This window comes from Geospiza fortis, unplaced genomic scaffold (assembly GCF_000277835.1).
Source record: "Geospiza fortis unplaced genomic scaffold, GeoFor_1.0 scaffold422, whole genome shotgun sequence".
In the NCBI taxonomy this organism is placed as follows: Eukaryota; Metazoa; Chordata; class Aves; order Passeriformes; family Thraupidae; genus Geospiza; species Geospiza fortis.
The window spans coordinates 149,399-162,361 of NW_005054545.1; the positions used below are offsets into that span (position 1 = coordinate 149,399).

At 47.6% G+C, this 12,963-nt stretch overlaps 2 protein-coding genes across 4 annotated transcripts in view; both read left to right on the plus strand.

Moving 5' to 3' along the window:
* The window catches only part of LOC102044158 (mitogen-activated protein kinase 14), a 25,692-nt gene extending 17,557 nt beyond the window's left edge, over positions 1-8,135 (plus strand). For 2 of the 3 annotated variants that reach the window (XM_031063945.1, XM_031063944.1), the window contains 4 exons: positions 3,835-3,914; positions 4,434-4,512; positions 4,792-4,965; positions 5,743-6,269. In XM_031063945.1, coding sequence (XP_030919805.1) covers positions 3,835-3,914; positions 4,434-4,512; positions 4,792-4,965; positions 5,743-5,810 — 401 coding nt within the window. In that variant the 3' untranslated portion in view covers positions 5,811-6,269. Of the gene's footprint in view, positions 1-1,735; positions 1,816-3,834; positions 3,915-4,433; positions 4,513-4,791; positions 4,966-5,742 lie in introns of all 3 variants that reach the window. The other variant, XM_014310516.2, reaches the window with a different exon arrangement.
* Positions 8,136-9,046: 911 nt separating this feature from the next.
* LOC102042160 (mitogen-activated protein kinase 13) overlaps positions 9,047-12,963 on the plus strand; it is an 11,086-nt gene continuing 7,169 nt past the window's right edge. The window contains exons 1-2 of the mRNA XM_005429365.2: positions 9,047-9,867; positions 12,808-12,937. Of these exons, the coding sequence (XP_005429422.1) occupies positions 9,749-9,867; positions 12,808-12,937 (249 nt within the window). The 5' untranslated portion in view covers positions 9,047-9,748. The remainder of the gene's footprint in view (positions 9,868-12,807; positions 12,938-12,963) is intronic.

Sequence of the window (12,963 nt, forward strand, 5' to 3'; positions counted from 1 at the left end):
TTGGGTTTTGGCAGAGGCAGTTCCATAGTCTGTGTTTTTTCTTATTTATGTGAGAAGTATCTTCCACTAGCAAACAGGGCAGCAATATTGTTGGCACACCAGTGCACAGGCTTTTAAATGCCTTTACATAACTTCAGTATTTAAACTGCCCTGTGGCATGTTAGCACTCTAAAATTTGCACTTCAGCTGCTGCTTGCACAATAAGTGCAAGAAGTAAGGACTGTTTTAAATAGCTGTGAAGAAAATCTAATTGAAATGAGCCAGTTGTGGTTAGTAGAGTGCCCTTTGCTGATTCTCCTACAGCAGTGTATTCTGATCTCATTTTAAGCATTGACTCTTCAGAGTCTGCAATTCAGCTGTGCTAAATCCAACTAGACATTGGGTTTACTCTTAGATTTTGAGCGTTTTGAGTAGCTAGAAGTTTGCCAAGTAACTTTACAAGTGAAAAATTAATTCAGCTGTTCTGACAAAGGGCTAATTCCAGAGCTCATAATTAATTTGATAGATAAAACTTTAGACCAAAGTTTACCTCAAAAGATGGTGGTTTTAGCAAAACATTGGTGATTCCCTTCATACAGAGTTTGCCAATATTATAGGAACTCTGTGTTGTTTTCTAGGGTTTTTTAAACAGGTGACAGTTTTTGAAGTTCTTGCAGTAGTCAAATTAATAGATACTCCAAGAAGGAACTGCAGCTGTATCTTCAGCCATCAGGAAGGCACTGATCCCAGAAAACAAGATTGTCTAAAAAGATTTGTGTAACTACTTTGGTATAATTTTAAAGGCAAATATAAACATTATGGACAGTCTGAAATCCCTGTGGAGGGTAATTCAGGGAAGAAGGGAGATTATGCATTGATGGTTTTAAAGATGGTGCTTTGTGTCGTCTTAGTGTCTTGGGATTTAGACATGAAATAGTGTCTTTGATGGATTTTCCCCCCCTCAATTGTGTGTTTTGTCACCTAGGCCTTGTTAAAGGGGACAGCTCAGGCTGGGAGCTCTGGTCCTGGTAAAACTTTCTTTCCATCTGCAGTGTTCCACCCTGAGAGCTTTCCACAGACATGTGTTAAACCTGAGCCCTGCTCTGTTTCTCCCTGCTGCTGCAGCAGGTCTGGAGGGCAGAAGGGGTGTTCAGGTGCTTGATCCCCCTGCCCTGGTGGTCCCAGGAGGTGCCAGGGCAGGAACCTGTGCCAGCTACAGCAGCTCAGCTGCCCTGGCTATGGGCAGGGGGTGCCCACGAAGTGATGCTGCAGGGTCCAATCATTTCCTGACCTCCTGAGCTTTAGAAGTGGCTGAATGAGCTTGGAAGGTGTTCACAAAAAGCCTTGACTTTCCTCTTAATACGAGTGCCTACCCTTTGCAGCCTTCTGCTTTACTTCAGCTGTTACTAATGCAACCTAATCCTGTGAACTGCAGCTTGGTGTGGGGCCTGAGGGGGTGAAGGGAGCATGGAAGTTCATCCTTTGCCACTGGGGCTAAAGATTTCTGCTCCAAAATAGTTCAGGATGCAGTGCCCTGTTCCATGCATGTGGGGTATCTGTAGACAAGATGTTCAATCAGTCTGATACAAGAGAGCTCAGTTATATTCAGTTGTAACAAGAGGAATGAATATGGTTTGCCTAAAATAGCTTTTCAGTCAAGGCCTTGGCAAGAATTAATTTTCAGCATTAATAGGGTGATGTGTTGCGCTTTTCATTTTGATTTCTCCCAGCATTTTCCTTTATGGTCCATCATTAGATATTGATCAGTTGAAGCTCATTTTGAGACTCGTTGGAACCCCAGGGCCTGAGCTTTTGAAGAAAATCTCCTCAGAGTCTGTGAGTTTACACTTTGATTGTAATATCTGCCCTTTCAGAAGTCCCAAGTTTGTGTGTTGTTCTCCTGTAGTCTTATCTGTAGATTGTGTTGGGATTTATTTTGTTATTTTTCTTCCTTTGTGATTCTTTGCTCTTGGATGGCTTTAAGTTCTTATGCTTTGTGTATCTGATCTTTATTCCTCTTACCTCTGCCCATGGTATGATTTCATCCTTCCATATTCTCATTTTAGTGCTTTGTGACTTTTCTCTCAGTTTGTGGGTTTATGCTTTGTGATCTGTTGTACCATCAGGTGTTAATGGGGAAGTATTTTCCACAGCTAAGAGCTTGAGGCTTGTCTCAGTTATTATTTCTCCAGATTGCATACCCAGGGATCTTTCTAAATAGGAGCAGGTGTGTTGTCCTCTAAACACACACAGTCCCTTCTGTAGTGTGATTAATTTCTGAAACACTGCTGCCATATCTTTGTTTTTCTAGCAGAAAATGCCTTTTAGGTGCCTTTCTGTAGCAGCTGTTCCAGGGCCCACAGCAGAGTCTGCTCTTCACTTGTGCTATGTGGGTTTTGCTGTATGGGGCCCTTTTACCGAGGGAGCACCAAAAAGGCTTCCTGCAGTCACTTTGGGAGGGTCACCTCCATTTTCATCCACTTGCTGTGCTGTAGGAATCTTGAATTGTGAACTTGTGCAAACCCAGTGTGAAATGGCCTTTAATTGTACCTGTTTCTGAAGGAGGAGTGAATAAATCAGAGCCAGGGAGGAACAGGGGAATGCACAGTGAGCACTGAGGCCACTGCTGTTTGTGAGCTGCAGCAGAGGATCAGAGCTGTGGAAAGTGGTGAGAAGATTATGTAGTGCTGCAGCTTAATGTTCTTGTAACAGTGACTGTAAATACAAATGTGAGATTAGCCGAGAATAACACCTGCTGAAGGGATGTGCAGTGCAAATTGGGATTAAATTGGTCAATTTGCTGAATATCCCACCAAAGTAAAAAGTAAAAACCAAAGTAAAACACCTGGGATGTTCCAACTTTGGAGAGATTAGAGCTGAATAACCCAGATTGATTTGGTTGCCCTGTGAACTGACCTTAAGGCTACTCTGGTGTTTGAAGTACAAGGGATTAGCAAGAGACAGAAGATGGAAGGTTGACTAAATTAAGCAGTAGATTAATTTGCGTGTGTAAGTTGAAGTGGGTCTTTTTAAACATTATTGCACAATAAAAATAATAATTGCTCTTATCCGGGTCTGAAACAAGTCTGTGTAAAAAAAAAGGGCTGTAAATACTGTTTCTACTCTTTATCCATTGTATGGGGAAAGCAAAACTCTTTAGTGTTTGATGGTTTTGTGTGTGTCACTATAACAAATTCTGGTTTTCTGCTGCATTACTTGACTGACTCTCACTTTCCCTGTTCACTGATACCTGCTAACTCTGTTTTATGCGATGCTAATGTTTTGCTAATTTTGCATTTAATGCCTTCTGTCACCCAGCCCACATCAAAGGGCACTCAGCTGTTCAGAAGGTGTCAGTTGTAAGCCAGTTTCACTTTGCACCACAAGAAACTTAAACACTTTCTATGCAGCAAGAGGAAAAAAAGCTGGTAACCAGTGCAGAGGGTAGAGTTTTTGTTTCTGTTTTCATTTTTGTTCATTTTCCTGAAGCTGTGTATAGCTGCACAGCTCTGGAAAAATTTTGTGGAGTAGCCTCAGCTAAAGGAAATGTCTACTCTGATGGCTTAAAACTGCTGGGAAATGTGAACACAACCTTGTTGGAGTGTAATGCTACTTCCCTTGGACAGAAATACTTTCTGTACTGGCAGTTACCAACTGAGCAGTGATTCTCCATTGCTTTAAGTGTTCACTCGTGAAATTGCTGAACATTTCACAGGTAGTTGAAAAAACTAGTGGTCCCTGCCTGTATGGCTTTTGCCTTGTGGTTTGCAGAAGAGATGCTTTTGTATGCGACTGTTTTCTGTTTGAAATGGTTTTTGCACTGTTTTTAACAAAGCCCTTGACGAGGCACTTAAGATATTAACCAGCTTCAGCAGATCATGCGTCTGACGGGAACGCCCCCTGCATATCTCATTAACAGGATGCCCAGCCACGAGGTGAGATCTGAGAGAGGAAGGGGGTGTGCAGGGCAGGGCTTCACTCAGAGTGTTCACCACTTCTGTGAATGAAATGCTTGCATGTGGCATGGGGTGGGCAATTAACTACCTGCTCTTCTGCAAGATTTTTGTACTAAAGGAAGATGTGAGATTTGGACAGTGTGTGCTCAGCCACAGGCGTGTGAGACTGGGAGAGCCTGGCTGTGAGCTGGTTTTGCATTGTGTGCTGTGCAGCTCAGCAAAGCTCAGCAGGCTGCACCCAGCCTTGCTGGGACACAGGGGCTCAGCTCTTCCTGCGCCTCTCTGCTTTCCAATCTTACTTTGCCACAAGTAATGTCAGCTCTTCCTCTACTGTCTTGAGTGCCTTAGTTGGGCCAGGGTAATGCTGATGTGCTTAGTAGGTGTCAGAGTAAGCAAGGAGACAGACCATAATAACCAGTGCTTCAGGATGGTTGAAAAGTACTTGATCTTGCTGGCTGGATATTGTCTGATACTTCAACAGAGCATTTCTTCCCACAGGCAAGAAACTACATCCAGTCTTTGTCTTACATGCCGAAAATGAACTTTGAAAACGTGTTTATTGGTGCCAATCCCCTGGGTAAGACTTGTTTATTGAATTTTCCTGAAACTGAAACTAGCATGTTCTGTCCTTTGGAAATTCCCAAAGCTTTGTTCTGGCTGCAGGAGTAGTGCAGAACAGGGTTATGTTTATGAAGGACGTGTGGGCCGCGGGTGTAAGAGGAAGAAAATGCTGGATGATGGTGGGTCCTGAGAAACTACAGATTCCTCATCTGTGTTGGGCTTTTAGAAGCTTTACATTTCAGAGCAGAGTCACACAGCTGATGTGAGGGATCCTCTGTGTCTGGTGCTCTTGCAGCCGTGGACTTGCTGGAGAAGATGCTGGTCCTGGACACGGACAAGCGCATCACGGCCGCCGAGGCGCTGGCCCACGCCTACTTCGCCCAGTACCACGACCCCGATGATGAACCCGTGGCAGACCCCTATGACCAGTCCTTTGAAAGCAGAGAGCTTGAGATTGAAGAATGGAAAAGTGAGTCTGGGGGAGGGGAGAGACAGTCAGCTTCTCTTGTGGTTGTAGAATCATGGAATATCCTGAGTTGGAAGGGACCCACAGGGATCATGGAGTCCAACTCCTGGTCCTACACAGGGGTCCTGTACAAGTCCAGAATCCCACCCTGTGCATCCCTGAGAGCACTGTCCAAATGCTTCTGGAGCTCTGGCAGCCTCAGGCCTGTGCCCATTCCCTGGGGAGCCTGGGCAGTGCCCAGCACCCCTCCAGGGGAAAAACCTTTCCCTGAGATCCAACCCAACCCTCCTGACCCAGCTCCAGCAACTCCCTTGGATGCTGTCACTGCTCACAGAGAGCAGAGATTGGATCTGCCCCTCTCACACCTTGCTGAGTCTCCTTTCAGTCTCCTCTCCATCCCATGAGCTGAGGTTCAGCTAAGCCATGGTCAGAGGCATAGCAGAAAGTGATAAAAATGTGGGCATTCTGTTGATTCTGTCCTTACACTATGCTGTGTGCAGATTTAGCACAGTCCCTGGTAACTAATTACTGCTAGGAGCACACAAACATATCCTTGTTTTCAAACTTACATCTCCTCAATGCTCTGAAAGTATCTTTTATTGTGTACGTTGGTCTCTGAGAGCAGTGTAACCATTCTTTTCTTTGTCTTAATTAAGCAATACTTTTTGTTTAAAATGCTGTCAGGACACTTGAGATTGTTGCAGGTTTTCTTGCATGAAGGTGTGTTGGTAGTGCTATCATAGTCCTGCTGCTAAGTTTCTGTCCCCCTTCTCCCACCAGGCCTGACTTATGAAGAAGTAATCAGCTTTGTGCCACCCCCGCTTGACCAAGAGGAGATGGAGTCCTGAGAAACTGCTCTCTTCTGTTTGTCCCACTCACTGTGAAGGGAAGGCCTTTTCATAGGGACTCTCCAATTATCGTTCAAGTGCCTCATCACAACAATATTCTCCTTAGTGGAGGGGTTTTGTGTGTGTTGAACTGGGGAGGGAGGGGGGAGGGAAGGAAGCTGAGTCTATGTAAACATGCTGCATGCTCTTGTATTCTGTGTACAGCCTGGGGCAAGCCTCTGGAGACCTGTTCTGACTGCACTTAGTTCTTCCAGAGTAGCAGTGCACCACCAGTCTGCACTGCTGGGGTGAGGTGAGGAAGGTGACAGTGACAGTTTGGTTGCAATCATTGCCATTTATCAATTCTCCTACAACTGAGTAACCTCAAAAAGAACGAAAGTTGGTTTATAGGCTTAGAGAGTCCTCTGTTTTCTTCAGGAGGGGTTGAGGGATGTCCTTGTTCAATGCCAGGTGTGTGATTTACATCCAGATCTTCCTGGTGCAGCAGAGTGTAGAGGCCTTCTGGTGTCTGATTCTTGGAACATGAAAAGATGTTGTTTGAAACTGTAAATATGTTTGTGCCTTAAATAAATGGGGAGACAGGGGAAAGGAAGTCTGGGGTGGAAATCTGACCCACTGTTTTTGAGAGTGAAGGCTCCCAGGTAGTGAGGCATGAACTCAATGTAATTGGGAAGTAATTTTGAGGCAACAACTTCAACCCCTGGATTGGATATTCCTGTGTTTTTCACTTTCCTCCTCCTCTTGTTCTGAGGCTTCTTCAGCATTATTTCCCAGGAGCCAGAGGTTGGGGAAGATCCTTGCTAGCCACACGTTTGTGTATTCTGTTCCCTACAAGGTGGTGTGTTTTTGCATGTTGTAGCTGTATGTGCATGTAGAGCTGCTTGATTTTTGTCCTTACTTTTTGGGGATGGCACTGGGGGCAGTTCAGTCATCAGTGAAATGTTTGCTGAGTACTTCAGGCAGCGCCATAAAATCACAGCACCCTTCCTCCTGTGCTGCAGCTCCTTGTGAAATACCTGCCATCCTGGAGGCTTCAACGAGGGAAGGATGTCATGTCCAACAACAGAGAAACATGCACCTTTTTCTTTGTTCTGACCTTCTCTCTGCAGAGGAGAGCTTGGGTGGAAAGGTTTATTGTGAGATCAAGTGTAAAAAATGTTCTTTAAAGAAATGACTATAGTATCTTGTGCCAGAACTTAAGTTATTTCCTGAAAAGATTTTTTTTTAGAAGTATTGGAACCCAAAGCAAAGAAATAAGCATGCATAAACACACAATCACCCTTTCACTGTCTATATCTATAAATACCAATATTTATATACATAAAACTAACATTTACTAGAAGTTTTTTTATCCTGTCACGTAAGAGCTTCTTGGCTATTTCTTAGCAGGTTGATCTCTGCCCGAGGAAACATGAGAAGGGAGTATGTTTGAATACAAACATGGTTCAAATATTTTGTATTTTCCAGGACTGTGCATGAGTGAAGTGCCCAGAGTTAGAGACTGGCAGGAGGGGAGGTTTCTCAGCATGTTTGTGTGCTCCATCTGTAGCTGGGGAACTCAGGAGCCCAGTTTTAGGGCTTCTGGAGGAAACATTTTTAGAATTTAATTTGTTGCAGGCATCCTGTGTGGGCAATGTACCCGTGTATGTGAGGAGAAAGGCTTTTGCAGTATTTTGTGTTCTTGTTACCTGTGGGGCAGAGAGTGTTTTTGTAGAGTTTTTGCCCCATGTTTGAAGAGGCAGCACAAAGGGATGGGACGTGGATGACAAAGCCATTGATTCTTCCTGGGCTACTTCCCAGCGATCTCTTCAGGCCAAAAGTTCAATAAAGGTCTGGGCTGAGATGAAGAGAGCAGCTCTGTTGTGCTCTAGGATAAAACTCTCCACAGCCCAACAAAATCAAGACAAAAAAAACCTCCCTTTTCTGCTGGGCCAGCAGTCTGGGTATTCAAATAAAAATGTAGATATACTATGTAAACCTACAGCAAGATTATTTTTATCAGCCATTTTCTGTGTAGATGCTACAGTGTGATTTCATGCGGAAATATTGCTAAAGATTTTTAAAAACTCTCGGTGTTGTGTGTGTGGGTGTGTCTGTGCGTGTGAGTGGGAATGGTTCATTGGAGTCTGTCCTCTGAGGGAGCCCCTGGGGCACAAACTCCCTGCTGCCAGTGCCGTGCTGTGCTCAGCTGCCTGGGCACCATGCTGCACCCAAAAGCAGAGATCTGCTATTTTGTTTCTATCCATGGATTTTGCTGTAATTGGTTATGCCAGATAAGATGTCACAATACCACTGGTTAAAAATAAAATCTATTTTTCAGATTTACTGCACTGCTGGTACTTGGAAACCTCTTGCACTGAAGTGTTGAGCTTTTAGCATGGTGTGAATTTCTCTGCTGTGCTGTGGGGGATCCTGGGTGTGATGGCTGGGAGGGAACAAGGTGGCTGGAGGCTGACTCTGCTGCCATGGGGCTTCTTGTCCCTTTTTCCACCATTCTAAAATTCCCTGTTTGATTTGGTCACTGGAGTTATCTCAGTACAGCCCAGACCTGCCCCAGCTATTCAGGGCTCCCTAATTGGGTGCTGATTGCCTGTGTGTGCAGCAGCAGCTGAGCAAGGGCTGTGTTCATCAAATAACCCAAGAGTTACATGTTTGCTTAAGGACCAGGAGCTTTTGCTGTGACACCTCTTGCTCACAGGTGTATTTATAGACCCAGCCAAGCCGTGGATTATTTCCGGGCTGTGCTGCTGCAGCCATGGCTGATTACACAGATACTGCCGTGGTGCCTTGTCCCTGTTGGTGTTTGTGAACAGCAGGCTCTGCTGGGCTGCTTGAAGAGCATAAGGGCCAATGCAGTGGTTGCACATAAAGCAGGCACAGTGAATTTTCCCCACCCCCCTGATTGTGCTTTTCCTGTAGGGACACCTTTGCAAGTGACCTGTATGGAAGGAGCAGAGGCTCTGGGCAGGGTGGAGGGCTGCTGGGGCAGAACACTGTGCAAGCAGCTGGGCTGGCTTGGTAAGGCTCGGCTTAGTCACTTCCTTTGGGGAGGGGTGAGGATGCACCTCCTGCGTGGGAGCCCCACCTGAGCCTCCTGGTGCCGGAGAGAAATGTTGAGGTGCTTTCTGCTCACCAGGAATGGTCCTGGTGGGCTGGGGGTGCTGGGCTGGTGGCTCACAGACACGGCGGTGACCACGGGCTTTGCTTTGTCCGAGAGGAGCCAGGAAGGGCTGGGAGCTGCTGCAGGAGCTGAAACCGCGCCCAGCAAAGCCTGGGGCACAAACCGTCCTGGAGATGCTCCCATCCCGCAGCTGCTCCTGGAACCCCTCGCAGCAGTCACTTGGAGAGCCTCAGCTCACTCTCAGCACCTCCCCACGCTGCTGGGAAGCCTGGCTCGGGAGAAAAGCGCCATCGATGTGATCCCGTGGTGTCCTTTGTCACGAGCTGTCCATCGGCTTCGAGAGGATCCCCTGCGTGCCTGACGCGATGTGTCTGTGGCTCGTCCCTCGGATTCCCCGGCTCGGCGAGTCCTTACTCATCCCCTTGTTTGGAGGAGGGATTTCATGAGCCCCTGGCCGAGCCCCGTGAGGATATTTCCGGGCTGATGGAGCAGCAGAGCGGGAGCTGTGGATGACAGGGGCGGCCAGAGGCGTGCCCGAGCGGGGCTGGCTGCTCCCCTCCTGCAGCAGAGCCCAGAGGCACCTGTACAACACCGAGGCGTGTCAGGAAACCCGATGCCTCACCTCTGCCAATGTGGAGGCGGAGGGAGGAGGGCCCAAAGACATGTCCCTTCACGCTCGCAACAGCTGAAAACAGAGAAGGAAACTCGCTAGAGCCTTTTTCACCAGCGCAGGAAGCCTCCCTGTCCCGCTCTCACCCCAGAAGCCCTCCCGTACTCCACTACTCTGGGGGGGTGGCTGTCCCACACCCGCCGGGCGATGAACATCGCAAGGAGAAGAGGCTTTTACAGACAGGAGGTGAACAACACGCTCTGGGAGCTGCCCAGGAGATACACATCCCTCCACCCGCTGGGCTCCGGGGCCTACGGCTCCGTCTGGTGAGTGGGGTCCCGCTCGCAGCGCCCCGGGGCTGGGGGCGTTGGGAGTTCCGTGCCGGGGGGGAATGAGGAGGCGCTTGGCAGCACCCCTCCATTAAGGAAGGACATTTGCATGTGGGATGGGGGCAGGTTGTCTCCTGTCCAGCTGGACACTCGCTCGTCTGAAGAAAATGCCCCCGGGTGGGCAGAGAGGGGACAGGGCAGGGGTGCCGGGGCAGCCGAGCGTCACCTCGGCACTGGGGTCAGGCAGATTTTGAGCTGCTTTGGACTCTTGCTTGCTCTGGTAGCACAGGCAGGAGGTGGGGGAATACCTGGGTGTCTGGAAGAGATTTGTCCGTGATTACAGAGGTGGGAGCTGGAACAGGGTGTGCTTGCTGCTGAGTCCCAGGCAGCTGAAGCAGCCGGACAATACAACCCCCACCCTGACACAGTTTCCAGTTTGAAATTAAGTGGATAGACATTATTGCAAACCAATATCAGTAACAGACAGGACTTCCTTCATGGCTGATAACCCCAGCCTAGAAGAGAGCAGCAGGAGCTGCTGTTAATTATTCAGCCAGGCAAAGGTGCCTGAAGCAAGAGCAAGCACAAGGCAGAAATTGCTGGGTTTGCACTGACGAGCCAGAGATGGGCAACCCTGAAAGGTTAAATATGAAACAGTCCATTGATAGTATCTGAACAGAGCCCTTATTTCATAACATGCTGAGCTAAAAATAAATGGAAAAAAAAAAAGGTGTGTCCGTTTTCATAGGTGTTGGGCAAAGTCTGGCCTGCCACTGGCACTAATCCTGAAATTCTGGTGTCCAGGTTTTGTCCTTTTCCTCCAGCTTCCAATTTACAGAGGGGCACTCACTTGGTTGCCCAGATATGTTTTTGCCTCTTAGATTCTTAAGTAAATCCTGCAAAATCAGGCAGGATTAGACTTGACTTTTAATTTATATGTGTACAGTGTTCTCTGATTTTTATCACTGAGAAAATCAGGAAGAAAAATAAAGACAGGACAAAAAAAAAAAAAAAAGGAAGAGAGAAATCCTTTCAAGTTTCCTTGCCCAGCTGAAAAAAACAAACATCAAAAGGAATCTTTACTGGTCCCTGTAAAACTCTGGAGCTCTCAAGAAGAGAGGTTGAAGCAGCCCGGGGGTGGATGGTGGTTTTGAATGGACAGAGCTCAGCAGGGAGGGCTCGATGCTGATTGCTGTACAAAGCTGAGGCAGAAAAAGTGGAGTTAGGATTTGCTGTCCTCTGCTGGGAATTGCTGGGAAAATTTCCTATTGTAGCGTTCTGCAGCAGCAGCTTTTACACCTTCTTGAGCAGCTGAGAAAGTAACTCAGGAGAAACAGCAAAGGCTTGCTTCTGCCCTTTTTAATTTGCCAAAATCTGCAGGGATTTGGCTTCCAGCTGAGTGTGACTGTGAAAGAAGGATCTTCTGACCCCTCCAATGCTGGTCTTGCCAGCCAAGGCAGGGACACAGCTCTGCCTGCCCCAGGTCAGCCCAGACTGCATCTGTTCACCAAATCTGTGCTGGGGACAGCACTGGGGCTCTCCCAGCTGCATCGACTGCATCGGCTCTGGGCTGGGATTAAGGCACGGTTGTAACCAGCACTGTCTGTGCTGCGCAGGCTGAAGCTCCACCTGCAGCTCTCCTGTGTTGGGTGCTGGGGTTAGATGCTCTGTAGGTCAGCAGCTGGGAGGATACCCTCAGAATGGGAAATCTGCCTTGGATTCTGCAGTTTGACTCCCTGGTCTGAATCCCTTCCTCTATTTTCCTGGCTCCTCCAAAAATTTTACGCGGTGCTGTCCCCTCTGCTGGCATCTGCTGAAGTCCTGGAATGGAGACAAAACCTCACTGAGACTCCTCCTAGGACACCCTACAGCATCTTCAGCACTTCACCTGCATTGTGTAGCTGTTCCTTCACTTCCTTTGCTTCTCCTGACTCAATATTTGTCAGTGCAAGGCTGGAGGGTGCAGCTGGAAGCCATGGGGTTGAACATGATGATTTACAGCTCTTTTGTTCCCGTGGGAGATGGGATAGGGATTTCCAAAGCAGTGGGAATTGCTCTGGGAATCCACAGCGGGATTTAGCAGGAAAAACCTTTTTTTTTTTTCATATTTGCCTCTTGGGAGGAGTCAAGGAGGGGTTGAGACACCTCTGGAAAACACCACTAAGAAAGAACCCTGAATTCCAGCTGTTTGTCTGAGGACCTCCCTTCCCTCCTTGGCAATCTGAGCAAGGAGCCTCCAGAGGGACAGCAGCTGTCACAGGATTGCTGTGTCCAGCTGCAAACAGCCAATGTGACCAGCAGGAACAACACAGCATAATAATGCCTGCAGCAATGGCTGCTGTACCAGGTTTTCATCAGCTTCAGAGAAGAGTCTCATTTTCAGCCAGACCTGCTCTTACACAGAAGCAAGTATGTAATCAAGGATTCTGAACACAGCAGGATTAATTGCAGCAGCATTTTCAACATGTGACATCCACTGTCTTTGCTCCAGAATACAGTGAAGGCAGCTGGCCTGCCCTAAAATACAACAACCTCCAAGCAGATGGCAAAGCAGAAATTGCCATATCTTTATTCCCTTATCTCCATGCATTAAGGAAGGAGAGGAAGACTTAGAACTAATTCTGACCTTTAACCATTTGTATTTCCCTTTTCTCTCAGCTCTGTTGCCTCCAGCTCATTTCTGCAGGTTGAAGGGAATAAAGATGAGCCACTTGTGCTTTTCTTGGTGTCCCACCTCATCCCCCAAAGAGCACAGGCTGCCCAAAGCCACACAGGGCTCTGCGTGCAGAGCTCCACTGAGCTCCTCAAAGGACCTTTCTCTGCTGTCCTTCCGTGAGCACAGGAACCAACCCTTCTCTAGGAGATGACCTGTGGGGTTGCAGAATCTGTTCAAACATTCTACTGACACCAGAATGGTTTTTTCTTTGCCTGCTGCAGTTCAGCCATAGACAAGAAGACGGGGGAGAAAGTGGCCATCAAGAAGCTGTGCCGCCCGTTCCAGTCAGAGATCTTTGCCAAGAGAGCCTACAGAGAGCTGATGCTGCTGAAGCACATGCAGCATGACAATGTGAGTGCTCATTTTTCCTCTTCCTG